Below are 27,500 nucleotides of genomic sequence, written 5' to 3'. Positions count from 1 at the left end.
ACATTGCAGGCTGCCATTTAGAACTGCAGGTTTTTATATGCAAAATTATTTTTTTCCATAAAAAACATACCAGGGTGGTGGATTACTTTGAGGTTTACAGTGTTCAGAAGTATAGCCGCGGTTTTGAGTTTTTTCTTTTTTTAAGAAGCACAACTTACTGAAGCCTGAAATCCACTCTGATGTTCTCATCACATCACATCTATGGGTTTCCTGCCGACCGAGCCCCTGCAGAAACAAATACATCATAACTCTTAGACAGCTATTTTTGTGCTATTTTGCTGAGTCAATTTTCTTTTTTCAACAAAAGGGAATAAGAATTAGCTCCAATGAATCAGTCGTCATGCCTCGACCAATTAATTCTGTTTGTCCTTGTGGTAATTGTTCATATGCCTTTGAAACTTCAGTCTTCATATTGATAAGTTTTTGAGGAAACTTTTCAGGTTCCAAGAACTCTGAGAGTTTTTTTTTTGTTCCTTCACTAGAAATGAACCTGTTTGTTCTTTGTCATGTAAAGAGCTTCTAGAATCTTTTGACCTGTCTCTGAATACCCTTCCTCTCTCCACCCCTCCTCTCCGCCATCCCTCTGTCTTTCCTTCCCCCACCCTCTCTCTCTCTCTCTCTCTCTCTCTTTCTCTTTCTCTCTCTGACAGCACCTTAATGAGAACTTGGCGAAGCTGACGGCTAAGTTTGAGAAAGCTACGGCAGACAAACTCAAGTGCCAACAGGAGGCCGAGTCCACGGCGCGCACTATCTCCCTCGCCAACCGCCTGGTGTGTGTGCCCACCACTCTCCACTGAGTAGAGACACACACACACACACACACACACACACACACACATACACACACACACACACACACACACAACACACAACACACAACACACACACACACACACACACACACACACACACACACACACACACACACACACACACACACACACACACATATCCACCTCCTGGCAGAAACAGCATGCTCTCCCCTCGGAGAGATAAATCCCATACCAGGGTGGTGTGAATCAATCCATGAGATGCTGATACTGCCAACATCTTTTTTTCTTAATTACCTGCAAGAAGCAGGGGATGTGTTACCGAAAATAATGATGACGCATTCAAACCAGAGATCTACTGATCATTATAGATGTATTAAAATATAATGCATGCCTTTGAATAACTTTCACACAACAGTAAGATGAGAGCTGCATTATGTACAATACAGTACTGTGGGTGGTGGATTTGATGAGAAACTCCAGAGGCGTTGGGCTATATGTGATCCTGGGCCAGGTCAGGCTTTGAGCTGGCCTGGACCTGGCACTCTTTGGGTCCACTTAGCTGTGATATGGGCCAGGGCCTGTGGAGCCTCTGCAGCTTGATAGCCGTGCGGTCAGAGAAGCATGTCCATATTAAATGTTAAGCATGGATGGGTCTGTGGAGAGAAGCCTCTATATTAGTAGGGCATCCGTGTTGCAGCACAGGAAGAAATGGCTGTGAGATTGAACCAGACAATGTGCTATACTCTTACCGCTCTTCCAGAAATATTCTGTGCCAGAAGATTTTTTTTTCCTTTGATAGTATTTAATCTAGACTTTCCAATTTGTACTGGGCTTTATGTGTCTAAATGGTGCTGGTATGTATTATTATACTTGTATACAGTAGTTCGTTTGTGCTGCACTGTTTCCAAATGTTGTAAGAGCAGAAGCTGACACTAGCGACATGTCTGAGTTCACCTCTATCTCTCTGTGTGTGTGTGTGTGTGTGTGTGTGTGTGTGTGTGTGTATGATTGTGTGTGTGTGTGTGTATGATTGTGTGTGTGTGGTGTGTGTGTGTGTGTGTGTGTGTGTGTGTGTGTGTGCTGTGTTTTAGGTGGGAGGGCTGGCCTCGGAGAACGTGCGTTGGGCCGACGCGGTGAGCAGCTTCAGGCGGCAGGGGCGCACGCTGTGCGGGGACGTGCTGCTCATCACCGCCTTTGTCTCCTATCTGGGCTACTTCACCAAGCGCTACCGCCTGCAGCTGATGGACGACACCTGGAGGCCCTACCTCAGCCAGCTCAAGGTCTGTCTCTGCCCCGCTAAGAAACCTCCAACCCCAACCTCAGCCTCCCAAACCAGCTCAAAAAACCTCCAACCTCAGCCTCCCAAACCAGCTCAGAAACCTCCAACACCAACCACCCAGACCAGCTCCAAAACCCCCACCCCACCCCCAACCTCAGCTACCCAGACCAGCTGCAAAACCCCCACCCCACCCCACCCCCAACCTCAGCTACCCAGACCAGCTCCAAAACCCCCACCCCAACCCCAAACCCTCCAGACCAGCTCCAAAACCCCCACCCCAACCCCAACCCCAAACCTTCCAGACCAGCTCCAAAACCCCCACCCCAACCCCAACCCCAAACCCCTACCCCACCACCCAGACCAGCTCCAAAACCCCACCCCAACCCCAATCCCAGCCACCCAGACCAGCTCCAAAACCTCCAACTCCAGACCAGCTCCAAAACCTCCAACTCCAGAACAGCTCCATCCTCCATTTCAGTAGCCAGATCAGCCCCGACCAGGGGATGTGTGGACTGTTTGCCAGCTGGCTAGATGATAATAGGGGCTGTGTGCTATTTTTCTTTTGTGGCTCACATGATGCACATCGCTGTAGATAAAAGCATCCACTGGATGACTAATTGTACATGAATGAATGTAGGGCATTTAGATTAAGGCTGAGTATCTGCAATGAAACAGTTTCTTTCTTTTTTTCGTATCAAGATGGCATTTAATCAGGATCCGTTTACTCCGGAGGGAAACAAACTAACTGAATGTGAAGCTCGTGTTTGGTTTTTCGCCAATTATGAAATGCTGTTGTCTCAGCGAAAAGAGATATCTTAAAAGAGTACGGCTTTGTGTTGACAAAATGTTGCTTCCACTCTATGTTGTCCTTGACAATGCCACTTAAATTGGAGTAAAATGCAAAGCAAACTGGGCCTTTTGAAATAACATAACCTTATGTTCATACAAAAGAATCCTTACTATGTAAGACAGTATGTTCACTGCTAGAAGAAAGGTTTTCAAGTCAGCAAATCATTTAGTGGTGCTCTATAACATTTTCATGAAATTACAACTTTCAGGTTGCATATTTCATGCATGGCTTGAAGCCCTCCCCACTTAAAAGAGTGTTAAAGTGAAAATTTGAACAAATTGTGCAGTCATTTCACATCGCTATCACATACTCAAACCCACGAATATACAGTAGTGTAGTCGCTACTGTACATACGAATGTTTTACATTATTTACATTTTTAGTGCTTACAAGAAACATAGTCTCCTGACACCATCCTGTTCTGGGAGTACATTATCATTCTATGACAAAAAATGTAAAGGGAGTCCGTTCACCATGCATGATTTATGATACATGCATTTTGCATTTTTCAGATATGCACAGTCACTCATGAGGTATGTTATTGGCATACAACATCTACAAATTATGGATGCTGGCTGTGCCCCCGTTAGAGCTGTTTCTTAGAGCTGATTCTATTGACATTGACAGAGAGGGAAATGTTCCTCCTCCCTTAGTATTAGAGTGCCTCTCAGTGTCTCCAAAAAGTCAACTGTAAGTGTAAGAATAACCTCAAGTATTGTCTGATGTAGAGTTGAATATTTCTTCAATCCTGACCTCCTAGAGCTCACTCTTCCACTCCTTAATGTTTTTTGAGTCTTCAAAAAGTATATTAGTGAGTATATTCAAAATAGTTCATCATAGATATAATTGGCTCTGTGTCATTATGTATAATATATTCATATTTTCACTTGCCCTGCGAGACTCATCAGCATGCATGCCAAGTTACAAACCCTGAAGCTTCTTGAAGCTTCTAATATAAATGGGTGAACAGAGATGTGGTCCTCAGGACCTTGACTGAACTTAATAAATGAAGTCCAGCTGAGGTTGAGACTCCATAATAGATTCAGACAGGTGGAGGCCAAACAATCTCAGCTCAACTAAGAGCACATAGAGTGCTTCAAAAATATAATCACCCATTTATCTTTGGAATGGGATCCCCTGTGAAGCTTATTGATTGAATGATGCCTAATGGCAGAGCAGCCAGCATTTATTTATCTATTTATTTTGATATATTTTGGGCTTTTTATGCCTTTAATTGGACAGGATAGTGAAGAGAGTGACAGGAAGCGGATGACGGGGCGGGACCAGGAAATGAACCGGGTCAACTGGAACCCAGGTCCCCGTGGCAACGCGGACCCAAATGTGGTATGGGTGCTGCAGCTAGTTGCCAGCTAGCATGAATCTGTTCCTGGCTCTCTACTCAGGTGCCAATCCCCGTGACCCCTGACCTGGACCCTCTGACCATGCTGACAGACGACGCCGATGTCGCCACCTGGCAGAATGAGGGGCTGCCGGCAGACCGCATGTCAACGGAGAACGCCACCATCCTGACCAGTTGCGAGCGCTGGCCACTCATGGTGGACCCGCAGCTCCAGGGCATCAAGTGGATCAAGACCAAATACGGGGAGGACCTGCGCGTCATCCGCATCGGACAGAGAGGGTACCTTACCACCACATTTCTGACTGATGGCTTCTCAAATGCCTAAACGATTCAGACTTTTCAGATGATTTCATGTTTTGAGTTTCCGAGTGTTTAATATTTAGTCACCTAGCAGCTATTTTATCCAAAGTAACTAACTGCACAGCACATGCATGGGGATTTTAGCACTGTGTCTGATGCCTAGTAATCCAAACCCAGCGTTGTACCACCAGGGGAATATTCAAGCTATCCAAGGGTTAGTTATTTGCACGGTTAACTCAGAGTAAGTTTGAAACCATGGTAAAGCAACAGCCTTATGAGCGATTAACACTATTAACTCAGAGTAAGTTCTAAACGATGCTAAAACAACAGCCGTATGAGTAACACTATTAACTCAGAGTAAGTTCTAAACTATGCTAAAACAACAGCCGTATGAGTGATCAACACTATTTACTCAGAGTAAGTTCTAAACGATGCTAAAACAACAGCCGTATGAGTGATTAACACTATTAACTCAGAGTAAGTTCTAAATCATGGTAAAACAACAGCCGTATGACATGATCATAGGGCTCTTCTATTAGACAGTTTACCACTTTCTCTGAATGTGTTAATCTGTTTCTCTGTGTTAGTCCCTAAGCATGTCCTTGACATTCAGCTACAGGAACATGTTTATTTTGATTCTCGTCCCATTTAATGGCTTTACTCTATCAGTTACTTGGACTCCATCGAGAGGGCGCTAGCTGAAGGTGAGGTGGTTCTGATTGAGAATCTGGAGGAGGCTGTGGATCCAGTTCTCGGGCCTCTACTCGGCCGGGAAACAATCAAGAAGGGCAGGTAAGGTGCAGGGGTTTTTTTTCTCCTTTTTACTGACTTCTTTCCTCTCCTTTCCTCTCTCCATTGTCTGCCATATTCCCAGACAACCTAAAAACATAGAATAAATAATTGTTGTACTGGCTATTTATTGATTTTTAGATGTTCTAAACTTAAGTACTCACTTAGTGGCCAGAACTCTCAGTCTATTGCATTTATTCATACTTTTTAATGTTTTTTTTATAACTTTATATCTAATTTGTTGTGACTTTGAGGTTCCTTGAAAAATATAAATGATGCAAAGCTATAATCATAACACTACTGTAGAGCTTTCTTTAGAGACGAGGAAACACGTTGTTTAATTATCCCAGTTTATTGTAATCTGTCAAATAGCAAAATCAACATTTGCTTGCAAACGCCTGTTTGAGTGTTTGGGATTTCACTGAAATTGTATACGGTTGCTCAATGCAAATATCCTTACATTATTAGATTCTATGGAGCCCTTGTTTACTAAACACACACTGTGTATATGAACAGCAACTGAGTGTTGTCTAAACTCCTAATTCAAAGATTAATGTGAGCGTTTCTGAGGCACACTGCTTGGGTAGAAACAAGCCACCACACTCATTAGATATTAATAGAGAAAAATCAATGCCGAGGCACTTTCTGACATTTTTGACGTCCGTAGATACATCAAAATCGGAGACAAAGAGTGTGAGTACAACCCCAGCTTCCGACTCATCCTGCACACCAAGCTGGCCAACCCGCACTACCAGCCAGAGCTGCAGGCCCAGTGCACGCTGGTCAACTTCACCGTCACGCGCGACGGCCTGGAGGACCAGCTGCTAGCCTCCGTGGTCAGCATGGAGCGGCCAGACCTGGAGGAGCTTAAGGTGAGGTCACTTCCTCTGACTTCACTTTCCTTTTTTGGAGGATTTAACAACTGTTTTTATCTGAAGCGACAGGAACCTGCCACGTCTGGTTCGGGTATTGAACCTGGCCTAATGGTTTCTCAGGTGGTGACACTGCTACAGTTCCACCATGCCCCCTGTATAATACCTCAGCACAGGCTCAGACAAAGTTAGAGTTTTTTCACACAGTGTTTTTAAGTGCTGAGGATATTTCTCTTATTAGTTCAGAACACTGGTGTGGAAGAGTTACCTCGGGCACCATTGGGAGTCCTGTGCTGCGGTATTTAGTGAATATATTGTGAAAGGAAGTCCACTGGAGAGAAAAGAAAAATGTTTTTCCTAGAACACAAATACTCAGGGTCAGGTGTAAAGTCTGTAGCCTGGTATAACCTGAAGCAAATAATCCCAATGAAAAACTGTGCTGGGAGCAACAAGCGAGCAGAATGGGGCAGTATAAGATCTGTGCCCAGTCAATGAGTCCAGTCCTACTGTGTGCTGTATAATCCCAACGCACAGAGCTATCTGAGTCAATTACACATTAGAAAGTCTTTCATTACGGCCCAAGATGATATAAGCCCCCCCATCCCACACCCCCATTTCAGTTTGGGGAGTGAGATGGACACGAGATAATTACTTTGCTGTATGAAACCTTTCTCTCCAACCAATTACATGCCACTCGAAGGCCCTCAAAGATATTTCTCCCAGCCCACATCACCCACATGTGTTAATTTGATTTAGCATGAAGCACCTACGTACCATGGAAGCATCTGAACTTTATCACCAGGATGGCCCCGATCCCTACTGACTCATGTGTTAATGTAAATGGTGTAAATGGTATGGCCATATAGGACCGACTCGGCCTGTTTTCTTGTTGCTGGGTTTGATGCGGACCGTGGGAGGCACGCGTGTAAGTGGGTGTAATTATGTTTAATTGGTTTGATCAAAACTCACAGGCTAATGATGGTGTACACTCATAAGAGGCGGCATGCCAAAGGTTTCCGTCAGCTTTTCAGGGGCCGCCGAGCAAATTAGATGCTTGCTCTGTCAGACATGAACAGATGCACACACACACACACACACACACACACACACACACACACACACACACACACACACACACACACACACACACACACCCCTGTTGGATGTTTGCAGGACAGTGACTAACCTGATGTCAGGCAGAAGGAAACTTGCCAGCAGCCTGTCTGTTTTGTCAGAGATTTCAGAAGTCTCTTGATACAGTGAGGGAGAGAGAGAACAAAAGACAAGACAGAAGACAGAAAAAGAGCCAGAGAGCGAGAAAGAGAGAGAGAGAGAGAGAGAAGGAAGGAAGGACAGCAAACAGAGATAATAAAACACAAATTTCCATTTTCACTCTGTCTCCTTGTTTTCATTTTTTACATATATAGGCCTACATAAAATTGGATCCAGCTGTTTCTGCAGGCTGTACTTAAATTCAAACCTGAAGGCTTTCATCCATGGACAAATCAGCATTTTTAATGAGAGAGGATGGAGAGAGTGGGGAAAAGAGAGGGGAGGGGAGGGGAAGAGGGGGCAGTTATTTTGAGTCGGCTGTCCCCTCAGCGACAAATAGAAAGGGGGAAGTGAAATGTGACTTAATGAAGCTTGTTTAATTAGCATTACAGTGAAATGGTTAGAAGGGGGGGTGGCGGGGGTGGATATCGGGAAGGGGGCACGGAGGAAAAAGTGATCCGCTACGCACTTATCATCTTAATTAATATTGAAAGTTGCAAAAGAAGTGTGACAATGTCAGCGCACCTGCCATGGGGTGCAGCAGAGTAATGAGGTGTTGGATTCAACGTCTTGTGTGTTTTTGCCTTGTGAACTGCATACACACACACACACACACACACACACACACACACACACTGTGGCGGCCCTTTATGCGTCTTACGCTATTATGATGAGGTGTTAGTGCTGCATTTGATAGATAGATAGATAGATAGATAGATAGATAGATAGATAGATACTTCTTAGATACTACTTTATTGATCCCCATATGGAAATTTCAAGAAATATGAATATGATATGAATATGAATATGATGAATATGTGTCAGTCTTGCGGCACAACTTCTCGGTTGTGTCATCACACTGATAATGACCGGCCTTATCATTTGTGGGGGGGAAAAATGTAATGATATTATGTTCCCTTTTCAAAACGCATTGTTGCGAAATGCGCTTTTGTTATGCGTCCTGAGGCGTGTGTTAATCTTTGTGTGCAGTGTGCTTTAAAACCCCCTCAAGAAAATGGCCAGAAAATGTCATCTATCCCTCCAGAGCGTGCCTCGAACGCAGTTCGAACCGCACAGACTCTTTTGTTGTGGTGCATTTGTCTCTGTTAATGAGGCAAAATTGCCTCACTTCCTCTATGAAACTCTCTCGACTGCACTCTCGTGAGTGTGTATGTGTGTGTGTTTTTTTTTTTTTTTGCCAACGCGATTCGCCCGAAATGATAGCATTGAGTGCATTATCTCATTTTAATCCCAATTAGGCTTTCTGCTGACTGGTTAATTGCTTGTTTTTTGGGGTCCAGGGTAATTAGATTTACGGAGCGCCAAAGGAGACCGTCGTGTTCATAACTGACTCATTAAAATCTCAGATGCGGTCGCTCTGCATGCGCTTCCTCTTTGGTCAAGGCCGAGCTCCCAAAGCAGGCATTCACCCCCCCCCCCCCCCCATGTCACCATTATACACGCATTCCTTTACACTGTAGAAATAGAATTTCAATAGCACATTTGCTATATGGGTGGAATAATGAATGCAAGTTCTGATGGAGTCTTCAATTTAGGCTGGAAGGGGGAAAAAAAGTTTCCTGAACGAAGGGAGGCCCAGTTAGCGGCCTGTAGGGTTTCGGATTCGCTGAGAGACAGCTTGAGTGGAATCAGCAGGAGGATTTTTGATTGCCAAGAGGACAAAAAAGGGGGAAAAAAAGAAAGTGACGATCCCTGAGGATTCTTGAGTAATGGCAGAAGTGGAAGATGCAGCAATTTCTCAAGAGAGGGCAGGAAAAAAGCTTTTCCTTTCATTTCATGTCGGCATGTCTCTTCTCTGTAGACTGCAGAGCAGAATCATTGTGGTATACTGTAGGTTGGCAATGACTGGTCTATCTGGATGTGAAATGTGATGTATATTGTATACTGTATATTGTGTTTTGTATATTAGCACTCAAGTTGGAGTCTCATGGTTCACAGTCGACCTGATAGCATCATGACAGCCTGACTGATGCCTCTGGCATCTTAAGTTCTTTAACCCTCTTCGGCCCCTACCTGCATGGCTACCGAATGAATAATGTATTACTTGCTCTGACATCAGTGTCTTTTGTGTCTGCTATTCTTGTTCTGTGATTGCTGTTTCATCTCCGTGTTTTGTGTTGTCCCAGTCCAACCTCACGAAGCAGCAGAATGGATTCAAGATCACGTTGAAGACGCTGGAGGACAGCCTTCTGTCTCGGCTGTCTTCAGCTTCTGGAAACTTCCTCGGGGATACGGAGCTGGTGGAAAACCTGGAAATAACCAAACGAACTGCGGCAGAAATCGAAGAGAAGGTAGCACACATTCAAACCCCAAGTTTGCACCAATTAGTTCTCTAACACAAATGTCCACTACGGAGAGCATCACCAGCTTGTTTAAGTTTGTTTCTCATTTATTTATTTTTTTATTAAATATTAATAACAATATATTCACTTGCCGATGGCAGTTATGATTAACGTTAGTTGTGAAGCCTGTAGCCTACCGTTTATAGCCTAAACATGGATCGGATTGTAGCAGCAATTATGATAGGTAGGCAAATGCTTATACAGTACTCACAGGTTTCTTCATGAAAAATTTTATGATGTAAATCCAATACGTTTCAATGAATAATCCGATCTGAATCATACATCACCAGATCAGAATCATGCATCACCAGATCAGAATCATTCATCACCAGATCAGAATCATGCATCACCACTTAACCACCAAGGCTTAAAGAATTGTTGTTTTGTAAATGCAAGTTCATTATCCACTTAGAAGGATCAAATAGTATCCAGAGCAGTGATGAAATTAGATGCTGAAATCAGGAATCTGCATCCAGGCTAGAAACCGCGTAGGCATCGAGAGGACATAATGAAGGACTGGACACAAAAGTGTCCACATAGCCCTCGCTCCGTCCATTTCCAGTAGCAGTGTGGTCATGTGAATCTTCTTAGAACACACACTTCACTTTCCAGTTATTGCTATATTATCAACATGTGATAGTGTGTATATTTACAAAGCACACTGCCTATGCAGTAGGCTACTTTTTCTTATTACAAGCCAATAAAACACAAGGGGCTAAAACTGCATGAAATGGAGCACAGTCTGTCTACACATGGTGGCATATTACAACCACAGACTAGCAGTCTTTCTGTGTGCCAGTATATGAATAACAGTCTTTTAAATTATGCCTACTGCATGTCTATAAACCAGAGTCACCAGGGCCTACTGCAGGCAGGATATTATCTTCTCCTTTTTGGTGAGCAGCAGCCTCAGCTAAGATCTGAGAGTCAATGTTTAGTTTGCAGGTTATTGGTGGTGAATAGGACTGCAGTATTTCAGTATTGCTCTTCACATCCCTCAGACAGCTGTGCTCACACACACACCACACACACACACACACACACAGACACTATGGACGGTATCTACATTTTGCAGGCCGCCTTGGCGAGCGGAGGTCTTATTTGCACAACGGCGTCATTTTTGGCACGGCAAAAACCTCCATCTCTCACAGTATCCTTCCTAGGGCTGCGTCTCATTTGGCAGCAGGGAGAATTGATTAGGGCACCTCCATCTCATTCAGAGAGCCTAATCACTCCTCCTCTGCCTCAATTAGTATTTTTAATCAGATGTTATCGCATTAATGATTATGATCGGGGCCCCTTATCTGTCTGCCCCTTTCTCTGTGAGGCTTCTCTCACTCTCTCTATCTTTATATCTTTCTATCTCTCTCTCTCCTAATCTCACTTTCACTCCATCCCTCTCAATCCCTACCTCTGCCACACCCACTGTCTTTCCTTTCTCTCTGTTTTATCCCTCTCTCTCTTGTCATTCTCTCTCTTTCTCTCTATCTCTCTCTCAACCTTTCTTTAATTCTCTCCCCTCCTATCTCTCATTCTCTTTTTTGTCTCACTTTCCTTCTGTTTTTATCTCGATCTATCTGTGCATCACTCTACCCCCCTCTCTCTCTGTCTTTCTTTCTCCCTCTCTCTATACCCCCCCCCCTCTCTCTCTCAGGTGAAAGAGGCCAAGGTGACAGAGGTGAAAATCAATGAGGCCCGGGAGCACTACCGGTTGGCCGCCACCAGGGCTTCTCTGCTCTACTTCATAATGAACGACCTCAATAAGATCCACCCCATGTACCAGTTCTCTCTCAAGGTACCCCTCGCTTTATTGCGTCTGGGTGATGGGTGGCCATTTGGGTGGTGGGTGTTTGTTTGTGTGTCTGTCCATGTATGTGAGTGTGCGAGAGAGGCAGGGAATGTGTTTGTCTGGGGATGATGGAAGTGTTTTGTGTATGTGTATGTGTGTGTGTGTGTGTGTGTATGTGTATGTGTGTGTGTGTGTGTGTGTGTGTGTGTGTGTGTACGTGCGCGTGTGCATGTGCATGTGCATATGTGTCTGTGTGTGTGTGTGTTGGGAAGGGGTTGCTGTCTTGCCAAGCAATATTGCTTTCCTTTCCTCCATTCGATTAGAGTTTGATTCAATGGGTATGTGTTCCTTCTCATGTCAGATTTTATTATGGTTTTATGATCCTGCATTTTGCTCAATTGCTCCCAGTCCAAGTGTACCTCCACTATTACATTGCACATGTACAGGTATACTTAGGTGATCCTCTTGGCGTTAGGATCTAAGAGCTAGGGCAGCCTGCATCAGTCAAAAGACAAATTAAATAATTTCCCCTGTTTCCCCGGGGCCTCCATATTGATTTTGTGTTGAATGAGATGGTCCTAGCTTGATTATTGCTACGTTATTATTTTTTGTCTTTAAAAATGAAATAAAGAAACTTTGTGCAGCTACAAAAGTATCGACTAACACATTAATTGGATAGAGGAGCAGTAGTACAGTATAACCTGTATATTCAAAGTAGTATAACCTAGACACCTGAATTATTAATGTATTGCATCTATATCTCATGCCTATATGTGTATGTGTGTCTATGTGTATATATATGTGTCTGTGTATTAATGTGTGTTTGTGTGTGTGTGTGTGTGTGTGTGTGTGTGTGTGTGTGTGTGTGTGTGTGTGTGTGTGTGTGTGTGTGTGTGTGTGTGTGTGTGTGTGTGTGTGTGTGTGCGCGTGTGTGTGTGTGTATAATAGGCCTTCAGTGTGGTGTTCCAGAAGGCCGTATTGAAGGCCACCGCGGACGAGGTGCTGAAGCAGCGAGTCTCGAACCTGATCGACAGCATCACTTTCTCTGTGTACCAGTACACCACGCGAGGGCTTTTTGAGTGCGACAAACTCACCTACATCGCCCAGCTGGTGTTCCAGGTTAGATGCATACCGCTGTCACCAAAAAAAATCCTCTGAGCATCCTAGACTTTCACTCGGAAAAAATCCCATCATTGTCACAGTAAGAGGTCCAGAGACATTAGAGGATACAGGGGTTCTCAAGACTGGGAAAGGCTTGTCTGCAGGGCAAGCCTTCTGAGTGTTTTTATATACCAAAGAGACACTCAGGAAGACAATTTAGTCCTCATAGGAAGTTGTTTTGAATGCCAATGTCGGGTTAAAGGCCAAAGCTTTGGTCTGAAATAAGAATAAGTTGAGCACCAGAATGGCTATAGCGGTTTTCTCGAGGACTGATTTTGTTTTCAAGACTTGTTTCACATACACTGTGTTCGTTGAAGAGTTAATCAGCAGTCTTTTATCTTTATTTTGATTTTTATTTGCTTATCTTGTACTGTGCAGTGTGATAGCTAGCTAGCATTATCTTTTATTGTGCATGTACCCCCTTTGAGTAAGTGTGGCGAACAGCATCAGGAATGCACACTGACATCTCTCTCTCTCTCTCTCTCTCTCTCTCCCTTTCTCCCCCCCCCCTTTTTTCTATCTGTCTCTCAATGCCAGATTCTGCTAATGAATAAAGAGATCAATCCAACCGAGCTGGACTTCTTGTTACGATACCCTGTGCAGCCCGGGGTGTCTTCCCCTGTCGACTTCTTGTCCAATCACTCGTGGGGTGGAATTAAGGTGAGAGAAAGCAAAGGAAAATACAAAGCCCTTGTTACGAATAATAATTCAGCTATTAAAGAAACCACGGTGGCCTTTGTGGGCCGACACCTTTTTATGCTTTGGTGTTTCAATCTCCACTCAGTGAGTTGAACAGAGACTGGAATTTCATCAGGCTAATTTGCATCCAAATCCAGTAATCCTGTAATCAGTTTAAGTTGACTGAGCTCTTAGCCTGAATGCTGACAAAGTCACCTGGAAGTGTTTTGATGTTGCCAGTGTCCGCTCTTCATCCGTCTGGTCTGAGTGCCGGAAAATGTCATGTTTTATTCAGGCTGTTTGTGACACAGGCCCTCGAGTGACAGATGTTAGCCATGTTAGCTTCCGAGAAGCAGCAGTGTGAAGCCTCACGCTGTTGTCATGTCTGCTAAGACCACTGATCTATAAAGAACACTTCTAACTGTGCGTTAGCCTGTGTCTTAGCCACTGATCTATAAAGGATGTTCTTTATAGATCAGTGGCTAAGACACAGGCTAACGCACAGTGACATTGTGGCGCTGGGGCTCGCCCAGGACCATGAATATTTTAGATCAAAAAAGAATATGGCATCAAGTTAGGTCAGTCTTTTGGAGCTTACAATAGGGTAAACATGCTAATTTAGCTAGCCCCATCCAGAGGTTTGAGATACATAAAGGTTCCAGGTTCTACTGCCTCTTGCTGTTTTACACAACCTCTCACCTGAGTTTTATTCACATCCTGTATTGGCAATTTCTAGTGTCTGATTGACTAACAAAAGTTCATGAAAAACATGAATGTCAGGAAATTATGTTGGTTCTGTAATGCTTGTGCTAAGGCTTGTGATGCTGGTTTTCATTATCTTTTTGAGGTATTTCTACATGCTTTTAAGTAGACCTATGCTTTTGGGAACATGTCAAGGCTTGCATACTTCAACTTAGAATTCAAATTCTCCCCCTTTAGTATCCAATTGACTCAAGCCTGAAAATGAAACCATTTCATCACTTCTTTCTCATCTTTCATTATCACCTATCAGAGTCTGAGTCGGTGCTTTGAAAACACAGGCACAATCTGACATCTTAAGTGGCCAGAGAACTTTATTTAATGATGGATGGGAGCGAAATTTTGCTTCCGCTTGCAGGTTTGTGCTGGCGTGCCTCAGACTAAACTTGAGAGGATCCCTATCACTTTTCACAGGTCTTACAAAATTGATGAGCCCACAGTGGCAGAGGGAGATCTATTCTGTCACAGTCCATTACAACAAATTCTCACAATACTGCATTATATTGGAGGCTGTTATTTTTCAATATCGCAGTAATCAACCATGAAATCTGCAATGCAAACAAATTTATGCCATCATGAAAAAAACTGCTTTGCTGCTTTTCAACTTCTCCTGTTATCTATTTCATGTGATAGTAGGCCTATGTGATTTGAAGTGTGATTTTTACATATTCTGTGTCACACTGACACAAATACTGACCCTATTTTCCACTTAAGAGAAATCAGCAAAATTTTGGTTATATTTTTGGTCACTCTCCGCTTTGTTAAAGTGATGTGCGTTTGAGTGCCATTAGTGTGAAGATGAGATTGGGGCAGAGATAAATGATGCCATTTAAATACAGTTAGAAATGTCCATTAAAACAAGTATGCCTATGCATTCATCTGCTAAATAGCTTCTAAGAAGCATTATGTGATTTGCATGTAAATATGATTTTTAACTTACTGTAAGTTAGTGAATTATGCAGGGTTTATTGATACGTTGGCAGTGAGCCACAATATTACAAATACTAACAGCTTTAATTTCCTTTTATCTCTGACTTAACAAAGCTTCCCAAGTGAGATTTTCTCCCCCTAATCTTATGCAAATACACATTTGGATCTGTTTACAAGGTGGGTCATTAAAAGTCTAATTTCTTTTTTTCCCCTCATCATTTTTCGACGCTTCCCCGTTTTTTGAAAATAAGTTGTGAAGTTATAAATTATGGATTGCACATTTTCCACAAGACAGCCTCCAAATGTGAGTCACCTACCTCCCCTGGTAATTTTCATTTTTTTTCCCATGGCTTGGTCGCCCAGAGCAGACGGTCGGGAATGGCTGTGTGTCACGTAGTTCTTCCGGGGGAAAAAACACAAAAAAGGAGGGTTTAAATATAGCTCCACAATATGCAAGCTCCTCCTTTTTTGCTTGCCTAAGCATCTTTAACACTGTACTCTGAGGGGCAGAGGGATGAAGACGCTCCAGTTCACATGGGGTGTGTTACAGTAGCAGTGCAAAAAGGCGCGTGACTCATGCTCTTATATTTGATAAGCGCGCGACACCTAAAATAATGGCTCATCTCAAAACATTTTAGCCCTTTGGGCGTTGTTTGCCGCCTGCGCTCTCCCATTCCCACATCGTCTGTTTGTTCGGCAGTAGCCCAACTCAGACATTACAGTCTGGACTTGCATGTCAAGTACTCCTCACTGCATGCAGAATAGGCCACAGATGCATTATTCAACATTAATTCCAGGTGAGGCATGGTTTAACATATTCCATAAACTCTTGCCTTTAGTTTTATTTATTTATGGTCGTCATCTCATTTCAACATTCCCATTTTTGACTCTGATTTAGACTGACTTAGATGAGATTATTTTATTTTCTCTCAACCCCCCGTCTCTGCCCAAGGCTCTGTGCGCCATGGAGGAGTTCCGGAACCTGGACCGGGACATAGAGGGCTCAGCCAAGCGCTGGAAGAAACTGGTGGAGTCCGAATGTCCGGAGAAGGAGAAGTTCCCACAGGAGTGGAAGAACAAGACAGCCCTGCAGAGACTCTGCATGATGAGGGCTCTCAGGCCGGACAGGATGACCTATGCCGTGAGGTAGAGAGACTTTACTGATCGAGACATGCTGCTATGTGCTGATACAGTGTCTATCTTTCCCTGAGGCAACACATACAGTAGGTCTGCATTAAGGTGCCTTTCCAAAGGCTTTTTCACATTATGACTTGGGGGGACTGTTCTGATTTCTTTATGTTGTTTGCAGTTTATACTGTACATTTATTTTTACAGGGTCCCCGCTGATCCCTTAACAGTCTTAAAATGTCTCAAATTTAGTTTTGGGTTTTGAACGCCTTAAAATGTCTGGAATTGTAGGAGGGCAGACATTAAATTAAATCTGGAGCAGAATGACTCCAGTTTGTTTGTAGGATGTTTTACCCAGGATTTTACCTGCCTATCTTACAACAGTGACCATTTCCACAGTTACTAGTGAATATATCTGCTCTGGCCTCTCTATCAGTCACTGGACTGCATTATTTCCCGAACAATTTGACCATGTTGAAGTGCTGTTGAGTGAGAGTGTTGCATACAATAAGTTGACACCACTCAATGTAATGGTATTATTTTTTTCCTTCTTAAATCTTAAAAGTTATTCAATTGTGTCTTTAAAAATGTGCAGATACTCCGTTTTAATTTAACATACTGTAGACCACTTACCCATGTGGATCACCCATGCGGATGTGAACACTCTAATGAACTCACAACCATGCCAATAAAGAAGTAAGAGCATATACAGTAAGCAGCACTTGACAGCAAATAAGCTGCTCTTTTATAGTATTATTGCCCAAGTTTCGAAATCAAACCAAGGCTCATACATCAGGCCTTAAATTTTATGTGAGTATAACTGGCCATGCTGCCATACAGCTGTCATCACCATGCAACTGTGTTTTCTCTGTTTTGTTTGGTGTACACATTCCTTTGGGTGACACTTTTTTTATCTGCACAACAAGCTTGTTTATTTTCTCATTAGCATAAAATTGTTCCAGTTCATTTTTCATTGTTCATTTAAAAAATGAATGATTACACAGCCGAGGTCTGATCATAGATTATTCGCTACCTACTGTACCTACACAAGATGGCCTCTTCAGGTCTTTAGCGTAGCATGCGAGGTGATGGCTGTGTCTTCTCCTCTCTGTTCCTCCCCCTCCACCCATTCCCACCCCTCAGGGACTTTGTGGAGGAGAAGCTGGGCAGTAAATACGTGATGGGCCGAGCCTTGGACTTCGCCGTCTCCTTTGAAGAATCTGGGGCGGCCACTCCTATGTTCTTCATCCTCTCTCCTGGCGTGGACCCTCTCAAAGACGTGGAGAAACATGGTAATCGCTCTCTCCCTCCCAGGGGCACTAGACATGTGCAAAGCCCTTTTTTGTTTGCTTGTTTGTTTGTTCATTTTTGTTTTCATTGCTGCCAGGCCAAGACTGTGTGCTTCTTGTATTTCTATGAGACACTAATTAGTGCTACTGTATGGGGAGATCGTAGTTTGCGTCCATTAATTTGCAGAGTTGGACTGAAGGGTTTATACATGTACAATACATGAGCCTGGGTCTCAAAGGCTTTCAACTGTAAGTCAATATAGATGAAAGACCACAACTGATCACTCACAATGACCAGAGAGAATCCCTAAAGGATGTATAGAGTTACATAACAGAGAGGTAAAATATTCATTAGAATTGTAAACCGTTCTATAGAGAATTATATTGATTTTTGAAAGCTGTATTCTCAGATTCTCTAGTGTAACTGTCTGACTAAGCAATAGTTTACCTTTTAGTATTAGTAACAATAAAAGTCTTCACTTACTATTCATATGTCATATGTCATATCTTATGTTGCCATACTTGTGAATGTTCCCTTCCCTTTCCTGGCATTATGCATTTGAACAGAAAAAGGTGGCTCAGGTTCCGAGTGTAGATTTCAGAGATATTTTCCCAGAGCCGCATTGGCTTGGTGACCCTGCATTACGCCACACGGTGTCACGTGACGTGGCGGCGGCTGCTCTGCCGGCCTCGGCTCCTGGGGGAGAGCGTGGAGATTGATTCCGCGTGTCCGAGAGCGCAACTAATCAGATCACGGCCAGAGCTCAGTGATCAATTAGCTGCAGTGGCTCTTTAAATACAATTTCTCCGTTAGTGGCGTCACAGTGAAAATTAGGAGTTAACCTAAAAGGTTGGACACCACGCCCTACTATACCCCACCCCACCCCCCCACCCCCCCCTGAAAATTGAGCTCCTGAACATTTAATTTTCCAAGTGCCATTCCCTTCCTCTGTCTCCTTCACTTTCTCTCTCCCTCCCTACTTCCCCTTTTATCCTTTCCTCTCTCTCTCTCTCTCTCTCTCTCTCTCTCTCTCTCTCTCTAACACACACTCTCTTACTTTCCCTTCTGTCAGTGTCTCTCTCTCCCTCTCTCATGTATTTGCTCTCTCTAATAGAGTCTCTACCCCTCCCTCTGCCCTTCTCTCCTTTGCAGGGCGTAAACTAGGCTACACCTTTGACAACAGGAACTTCCACAACGTGTCGCTGGGCCAGGGCCAGGAGGTGGTGGCTGAGCAGGCTCTAGACCTCGCTGCTCGCGACGGACACTGGGTCATCCTGCAGGTAAAACCCCCGTCTCTCTGCGCTGGAGGGATTGCACCCCCCCCCCCCACCCCACCCCACCCCACCCCCCAACATTTCTTCTGGTTAAAGCTGTAGTCCTTTATTGCAATGCATTATTAGACTTTTTGTCAAATTCCGCCAAATTCTCCACACATTTCTCGAGCCACCCCTGGCTCTATAAATATGTAAAACTATTTCAGCCAATTAACACATCGCTTCAGGAGCATGGCGAGGAGGGGTGTGCGTTGATTACCTATATCAGCATCCTTTCGCCAGAGTCAACAAACTTGCCTTTAAATGGGAGTTATACTTTGCTCTAGGGACTTCATGCCAGCGGATCTGTAAGGCACCTTGACAATGGTAATAATTGATGCCACTTTAAATACAAATAAATGAAATGGAGTCGAATGGAAACACTCTCCCTAGTTGCCTGTGAGAGTGCAGAGTTTAGGATCTCCACGCTTTACTTTAAGGGTTCTTCAGAAGAGCCCTAGGCAGCATACAAGAGTTTAAAGTAGCATGTTTAAAGGTACTTCTCTAAAGACAAGTTAAATAACCTCTCATGATAGTGCCTTAAGGCTTCTCTTAAGACCTGTGAGGGTAAAAAAAGAAAACAAAAGGAAGCATCATCCTTGTTCGAGCCTGCAGCTTATTGTGTTCCTCAGACAGTGCATCTATACATTTAACTGGCCCAAGAGCAGCTGGGCATTTAAGTGGCTGCTTATTGAGTGATTTGCCGTTTTTGCACCTTAATGAACTTGGGGGAGGATGGAGTAAACTGGGGGCTGGAAGTGAGGGGGGAGTGGGGGGGGGTGAATGGAGCAAAGTGGACCAGAGTGGGCACTGGGGGGCGTGGAGGGGGAGGCTGCGTTGTTGAGAATCCATCAGTTTGGGTCCGGTTTGGGTTGTTTCTGTCTGGAAGTGTCTGAGTGTTTTGTCGGGTGATTAATGACCCACAGGGATCCCCCCGCTGGGAGCCGTGGAGAGGAATGTGTCCTCGCGCTCCACAGGCCACACACACTCACTCGAACACACACACACACACACACACACACACAAACACACACACACACACACAAACACACACTGCAGAAGTACACTTTGCTAATGAGTCTATTAGACCGCTTACTCTCAATCCTAATGTCAGAGCCGAGGGACAGCCCATCCACCACAGGCCATTACATACATTACCTCGCACCTCTGTCACACACGTTTGATTTTAAAGTGTAATTTAAAGAAACACACACTGTGCTTGACCACCAGATGAAGCAATAGGGAAAATGAACAGAGGGAATAGTTAATGCAGACATGGGAATTACCTGGCGTTGCCCCCCTCTATTCTCAGTCATTTTGCTCAGTGTTATTGAACAGATTAACAAATCACTTGTCAGTGTGTTTTAAAGTTTTTACTCGTCTGGGGAGAGATGTACCCGGAGGATGGTACACATATCACTTTGTTCAGCTCTCTCTCTCCCAGCCAGGACGACCTCTCTTGCATTTTAAACAGGCACCTTGGCGGAATCCTAATGGCTTTTTATTGATAGATGTATGAATGGCAGCTGGGGGTACAAAGAACATTCTTGCTTTCAAATCACCCAACTTGCAGAAAAGTGCAGCTAAGGCCACGGGGAATGGGCACCACAAAGATAATTACCTTTGCATAAGACTTTGGATCGATCTTCCTCAAAAGACACCAGAGCACACACTCACACCGGCGCATGGGCACACACACACACACACACACACACACACAATGTCTCCTCTCTCTCTCTCTCTCTCTCTCTCTTTTTCTCACTTACATACACAATCTCTCTCTCACTCACACACACACAATCTCTCTCTCTCTCTCTCTCACTCACACACACACACACACACACACACACACAACCCCAGTGCCTCTTGTCTCTCTTATCTTGAGGCCGCGGCGGCCAAGCCTAGCCCACCCAAGCCGCTTTTCTTCCCCACCCACCCGTCTCTTAAGTAGCCTGCCTGCCTCTTCCCACTTATGAATGCAGGCTTTAGTCAGCGAGAGCAGGCGGGTCAATGGAAAGTTCCTCTCCAGTGAAGGTTAATTATATCGCGGGAGCACGCTCGGCCTGTAACCCATGGAGACGCAGAGATCCAGAGGCTGCAACGGAGAGGGTGGCGGAGGGAATCGATGAAGGAGATTGGAGGGGAAAATTCACCGGCCTGGGAATCGAGTGGCCTAAAGTATCTGGACTGTGATTTTTTGTCTGGTCCACTGAAGAAAGGAAGTCCAGTCAGCTGAATTGGTTGAATTTGGGATTTTTGAGTTTGAATTCACAGATGGACACTGGGATGGTACAGGTAGAATGTGTGAAGTCAGAAATGGCTGATTGTAGTTGATTGAGTTGATTGATCTCTAGTCATTAGCAAGGAAAACATGACTCTTCCTGGAAAATCTACCATGACCTTCTGAGAACTGCATTCGCATACACCAGAAATGAAGCAAGAGATCATGAAAAAGGCATTAAAAACGTAGATGAAATGGAGAAAATGTGTCAAGTATGTCAAAATACATTAGCAACCTACATCTTCACAAAATTATGCAATGTTACAATGTCACACTTACATCAATTTATTTTCATAGCACATAAAGTTCAGTGTTGTTCACAGTCTGCCACCAAGTGCTTGTTGGTTTGACAGCTGAATGTGTGTGTGTGTGTGTGTGTGTGTGTGTGTGTGTGTGGCTGATGCAGAGAGAAGCTCCATGGGATGTCTTTACACTTCCCCAAGGTTTTGTTTGGGTTGCATTAGAGTCGTTCAGAGCACGGTGTTAACAATGACTAGAAAAAGCCAGTCATGGCAGTACTGACTTTACACACACACACACACACACACACACACACACACGTACTGTTGTGAAGACCCTGACTGCAGCAGAGGAGTCTAAAACTGCTGGGAGTGAGGGGACTTCATGAGAAATTAATTTCCACTTAGTGGCAGTGCACTCGCTCTCACACATATTTGAAAAATGTTTTAATTTGTGTTACACAGAGCAATTATGTTGTTTTTGTCGCAGAAACAGTTTTCATCCAAACAGCAGCAAGCACAGGATGAAACCAAAGCAATGAAGTATGAACAGCAATATCATTGCGAAAGCAATATGTATTAATATTACACATACACAGCTTTGTTTGGATATTGAGGAATAAAACAGTAGAAGGCCTTTCTGGTTTGACTGGGAGATGTCACATTGTAATGATTTGGAGATTAAATTATTAAAAGCATCCTATGCAGGTTTTTTAGCTTAATTTACCTTCATTTAACAGCTTCAGAGTCATTGGAATGGTTATATGACTTTTTTCAGGTTGAATGGTGGCCGTCTCGCTTCCCCCTAGCGCCTGTGAGCGGAAAAACCACCCTTGCAACTATGGGCCGGCGGGCCGACGGCCTCAGTGTCAGGAAGTATAACTAGTGTAGCGAATTGCTTTACTGCATTCAAATACACATACACGCCAGGCACCGGCTAGAAAAAGGTAGCGATGGAGTTTCTCAGACATTCGTGACAGAGCCAGCGAAAAAAAAGCAAAAACCGAGAAAACAGTAAGGAAATTGCCAATACTGCCTAGTTTACCTTTAAAAAAGCTTTATTTTCTGGAAGGGCTTCCATCGTCATCGTCATGATCGATCAGGATGAATGCTTTTATCTGACCTCTCATTCTCAATGTAAGTTTGCCATGGTTTTGACTGATCTTTTAACAGTACATTCTAATTAAAACATACTTCCAACTTAAATGGAATTTGGGATTTCACTTGAAATATGCCTCAAAGAAATTGCAGAGATTTTGGATGCTTGTTCAGGAACGAGATGCTGTTGTACATTTAAGCCTGCACCAAGTTTCTTTATCCCAGTGAACATTACTTGACCTTTTACTTGGCAGACATCCCTATTTTGAAGCAACCCAGTGTGTACACTGCCTATAAATCATGCCCCTTGGTGTCTCTGGGCCATAGGAACACCAGTAAACAGACAGAATTAAACATGCCCTGTGCAACTTCGCTACTTTGATTTGGTTTGTTAAGCCAGCACTTTGGCTGTTCAAATTCCATTTGGTATTCGTCCATTCATCGTGTTTTCTGAAGTGCTCATTCAACTGCTCTGGCATTTGGTCTCATAAAACCACAGTTATTATTAAACACATAAAAAATTAGCCATTGGCCTGGAGCTTTGCACTAATGAGAATATGTGCCTGATTCAGACACCCATGATATTTCTAGCAACAGCATTCTTTCACTCTTTGGTACAAAGTCATAATTGAGTCACAGTTCTGTACTGACATAATGCCGGCCAATGCTATGCTGGTCTGTTTATATTTTGTAGTGAATTTTGAGTGCTACAGTCTCAGGTATTGTGTAGTCTATTTGTCATGAATGCCATGTTATTATCTCCAAGTTGTATTCTATACAGCAGCTGATTGTTGTGTGTGGTACTATCAGATATTTGTCTTGAGCGCATTGAGATGTCTGCATTTTTTTGTTTCTCTCTGTCTTCGTCATTTCGTCTGGCCAGAACATCCATCTGGTGTCCAAGTGGCTGGGCACCCTGGAGAAGATGCTGGAGCAGCATGGCGAGAGCAGCCACCCGGAGCTGCGCGTCTTCATCAGCGCCGAGTCGCCGGCCAGTCCCGCCGGGCACATCATCCCGCAGGGCATCCTGGAGAACTCCATCAAGATCACCAACGAGCCCCCCATGGGCATGCACGCCAACCTGCACAAGGCGCTCGATAACTTCAACCAGGTGGGCGAACGCAGCAATATGACACCCCATTATAATGTAGCCATGTGCTCAGTACCTATCATTAGAAGCCATTTTGTAAAATAAATAGTCTCATGACTATTCAGGGCTTTAACTCAAACACCCCTACTCTCTGGATATAAGCATCTGAAATGTTGAAATTTTATATTTATCATTTATGCCATAAATCTGCTGTTATTATGTGAATGCACCAATGTGGCAGTGTATCAATTGGGTCAAATCAATATACTATCCATATCCATTATATGTTATTAAAATATCATATTCACATCATACCATTTTTTAAAAGAAATGCTGACGTTTCAGAACTCGGGCTTGAGCACATGTAATTATGGGTATTGCATATACCGGTACTCATCTAAAATGTTTATCGTCATTATGTTATAAATCTGCAGTGGTCGTGTGATTGTGTTATAAAGCTGTGCAGTAAATCTAAACCGGTAGAATTGCCAGTTGATTTGTGGTAATTTCCCCCTGCTCCAAGCCCAATCAGAGCTGGAGGAAGGTGCTTGAGTGCAGAGGCCGCCTTACTGACGGGCTGTTCTCGAGGGTTCCACCACCCGCTGGTGCAGGATTTACACACAGTCTGACAGTTTAACCTGTGTTCAAATGAACCTTCCTCTTATAAGATCTGAAATGGCCTCGGATACGTCTATATTATAGTGAAAAGTGGGGGAAAAACAAGTCACACGTTTGCTGGATATGGATATTCTGAGGAAATTGTATCAACGTGATATAAACTGATTGAAATGATACAAAAGAAGTGATCAAATATAATAGGAGATATAAGGTGCTCACCAAACAATCTCTTAATATCCCTCGTGCTGCTCTGTTTCTGTTTAAATTTGCATCTTTTTAAATAGTTTAAAACCCTCTCTGGCAGCGAATTCTGCCTCATAAACTCCAAATTGCAAATCTCAGACCACACAAACACACACACACACACACACACACACACACACACACACACACACACAAACACACATTTAGCTCCTTGCTCTCTCTCCCAGTCTCTCCTCTTCAGAGGATACAGGCCCCACACACCCTCGGAATGAGACATTATCAGTGCGGCCCGTCGTACTTATCGCGTGCACACACACACACACACACACAAAAAATAATGTCACAACGCAGGCTCTCTGTGCTCCCACTAATGATCGATCATTTAAAATTCTGCATGGCCTTATCGACCAATCACCCAACCTGTGCCATTGTTCCGGCATCTTCCCTTGTGAGCCAACTCACAGATGTTCTAATGGCAGTGGGGCCTATTAGTGCTGTGTGTGGCAACGCAACAGCAGCGTGGGCTAAAGGAGAAGGGTTTTCCTCAGGTAGGCTGCTGAAACGATATTCCAGTCACGTGTGTACCTTGAAAGCAAATCAATGGCCGGCCAGGAATTGAGAGGGAGGGAGGGAGAGAGAGAGGGAGGGGGAGAGAGAGAGGGGAAAAACTGCTCTCCCACACTAGTAAGCCGGCATAATCCAGAAAATGACAGTGGTTTTTGTATTGACCTTTTTAACGCGGAAGAGGCAAACAACCTGGTGTCCAAAAAAAATAAATGCAATAATTCCGACCCATATTGACACCACAAATCCCACAAAAATGTCACAAAATGTGTTCATTTCAATTTGCCATCTCATTTCATATCCGTGTTTTGTAGTAAGGTTCTCAAGAAACATTTTCAAGGCTACATTTTTTTATTCAGTTGTATAGCCATTACATTTACAAATATTTGGACATTGTAACATTTACAAATGTCCAAATGTTACAATGTACAAATGTACAAATGTCCACATCAGCCGACTCAGAGTTACGCATTGTCCAGTTCCTGTCGGTTTTGCATGTGGATCGCCACGGGCACTCCGTGTTCTGTCTTGTGGAGACTGTGGCTGGTGGTGGGCTTCTTCCGAGCAGTGCTGAGCGCCGCGACGCCTCTAGAATATTAATGCCGCGTGTCTGCAGCAGAAGCTCGACACACTGCGGCCCTTTCCACTGCTGGTTTACAAGTCAGCTCCTCTGGGTAGCAGAAAAGAGAGAGACAAGGCCTCGACACTGCTGCTGTAACTCTCTCTCTCTCTCTCTGCTGTCCATGTGCATGTTAATATGTTTACTTTATATACTTTATTTATATATGTGGGAGTGTGTGTGTGTGTGTGTGTGTGTGTGTTTGTGTGTGTGTGTGTGTGTGTGTGCTGTTTGAAGTCATTTGAGATAATGAGCCTTCGGGACGGTGGCAAGTTGAAAAGCCCTGACAAGTGGTAACAATTAAGAGCGAATATCCCGCTCCGAATTTGTATCACCATCTAGTCACGCCTTTTGTCTACCCTAGCACGCCCGCTCCGCTGGGAGCCTGGTGAATGAGAGCAGATGACAAAGCACATGCCAAGGGGTATTTCTCTTTCAACGCGCCCCTCGCCATCGTACCAAATGTCACATTGGCAGACATTAAAAAACCATTCTGTTGTGATTTTCCCTCTGCTCCTCTCTTCTATGCCCTCCCCCCTCCTCCCTTCAATTTCTCCCTCCTTCTCGTTCACCACTTCCTTCCCCTTTTTCTCTATCCTCTCTCTTTTCTTTTCGTGCCCAGGACACGCTGGAGATGTGCGCTCGCGAGAACGAATTCAAGAGCATCCTGTTCTCTCTGTGTTACTTCCACGCCGTGGTGGCCGAGCGGCGAAAGTTCGGGCCGCAAGGCTGGAACCGCAGCTACCCCTTCAACACGGGCGACCTGACCATCTCCGTCAACGTGCTCTATAACTACCTGGAGGCCAACGCCAAGGTGAGGAGCCAATCCGCTGTCCAGAATCGAACAGAGCTTTTGTGATTGTGTTGTTATTTGACTGTGGTGTATGGGGGAGCATCCAACCACATTTAGGCCCAAGAATCCACAGGGAACCGGGTTCTATTGCGATTGAAGGTCATTTTCCAATCCCACGGCCATCTCTCTCTCCCTATTTTGTCAGATAAAGGCAAAAGCCCCAAAATATACAAAAAAGAGAGCAATAAAAGTCAAACATAGGATCTGCACCATCAAATTTTACTCACTCTCTGAGTGAAGAAAAGTGGTCTCTTGGTGATACTTTGTAGATTTATTTGACTGTATCATTTGTCTTTCTCCAGCCTAGCTCTGACATTGGAACTCAATTTTGAACAAGCCTCAGTCATTTCATTACAATGCTGTGTGTTTTGTCATGGTTATTTGCATGCCTCCCCCTTAAGAGCTCCATGCTTTCGGTCAGAGTTCCACACAGAGTCAGCAAAGCAGGTGAAGGGCATGTTGTATTCTGTTCTCCAGCTGAGAGAGTGAGGGAGAGAGAAAGAGGGTGAGAGATAGAGAGGGAAAGAGAGAGAGAGAGAGATAGAGAGAGAGGGAGATAAAGTGGGAGAGATAGAGAAGGAGAAGGAGAGATTGAAGAGAGAGAGGGAGAGGGAGAGATAGTGGACTGGAGCCATAGCTCTCTCTGTGCCTTCATTCGCCTCTAACACCCACACACCAAACCTGCTTCAGATGAATACATTTGCCCTTTTACTGCGGTGGAACATTAAAATGGAATGTTTGCTCTTTATTCGGCAAACATAATTAAAAATGAACACCTTTTTTACTTTCTCTCTCTCTGTCTCTCTCACTCTCTCTCCCAGTATCAACATATTTTGTCGGTTATCGAGGGAGACTTTCAAAAAGCACTGGCAACTAGGTCCTAGAGTAGACAATATTTTTTTCCTCCTTGGAGAAAGGGTTTATATTAAAGATAAAAAAAGCCTTTTAGTCCACCATTGTTCCTATCAGTACTGTAAAGTGCTGCTGGAAATTGCCCTGTGTCTCCACCATATGAGGCTTTCTCATATG

The 27,500-nt window shown here is 44.0% G+C and overlaps 1 protein-coding gene across 1 annotated transcript in view; it reads left to right on the top strand.

The window, feature by feature from the left end:
• dnah9 (dynein, axonemal, heavy chain 9) overlaps positions 1 to 27,500 on the top strand; it is a 107,682-nt gene that overhangs the window by 65,700 nt on the left and 14,482 nt on the right. Inside the window, exons 51-64 of the mRNA XM_076298773.1 lie at positions 651 to 770; positions 1,865 to 2,053; positions 4,305 to 4,540; positions 5,231 to 5,353; positions 6,018 to 6,222; positions 9,642 to 9,806; positions 11,512 to 11,652; positions 12,595 to 12,765; positions 13,345 to 13,467; positions 16,127 to 16,320; positions 17,446 to 17,594; positions 18,745 to 18,872; positions 23,407 to 23,634; positions 26,241 to 26,432. Of these exons, the coding sequence (XP_076154888.1) occupies positions 651 to 770; positions 1,865 to 2,053; positions 4,305 to 4,540; positions 5,231 to 5,353; positions 6,018 to 6,222; positions 9,642 to 9,806; positions 11,512 to 11,652; positions 12,595 to 12,765; positions 13,345 to 13,467; positions 16,127 to 16,320; positions 17,446 to 17,594; positions 18,745 to 18,872; positions 23,407 to 23,634; positions 26,241 to 26,432 (2,364 nt within the window). The remainder of the gene's footprint in view (positions 1 to 650; positions 771 to 1,864; positions 2,054 to 4,304; positions 4,541 to 5,230; positions 5,354 to 6,017; positions 6,223 to 9,641; positions 9,807 to 11,511; positions 11,653 to 12,594; positions 12,766 to 13,344; positions 13,468 to 16,126; positions 16,321 to 17,445; positions 17,595 to 18,744; positions 18,873 to 23,406; positions 23,635 to 26,240; positions 26,433 to 27,500) is intronic.

Source organism: Alosa pseudoharengus, unplaced genomic scaffold, assembly GCF_046254945.1.
Source record: "Alosa pseudoharengus isolate Yale_2024_CS ecotype anadromous, Long Island Sound unplaced genomic scaffold, YU_APseudo_1.1 YU_APseudo_1.1_scf_21, whole genome shotgun sequence".
Taxonomy (NCBI): domain Eukaryota; kingdom Metazoa; phylum Chordata; class Actinopteri; order Clupeiformes; family Clupeidae; genus Alosa; species Alosa pseudoharengus.
The sequence above is the reverse complement of the archived record's forward strand: the minus strand, read 5'-3'. Positions and strand labels throughout refer to the sequence as shown.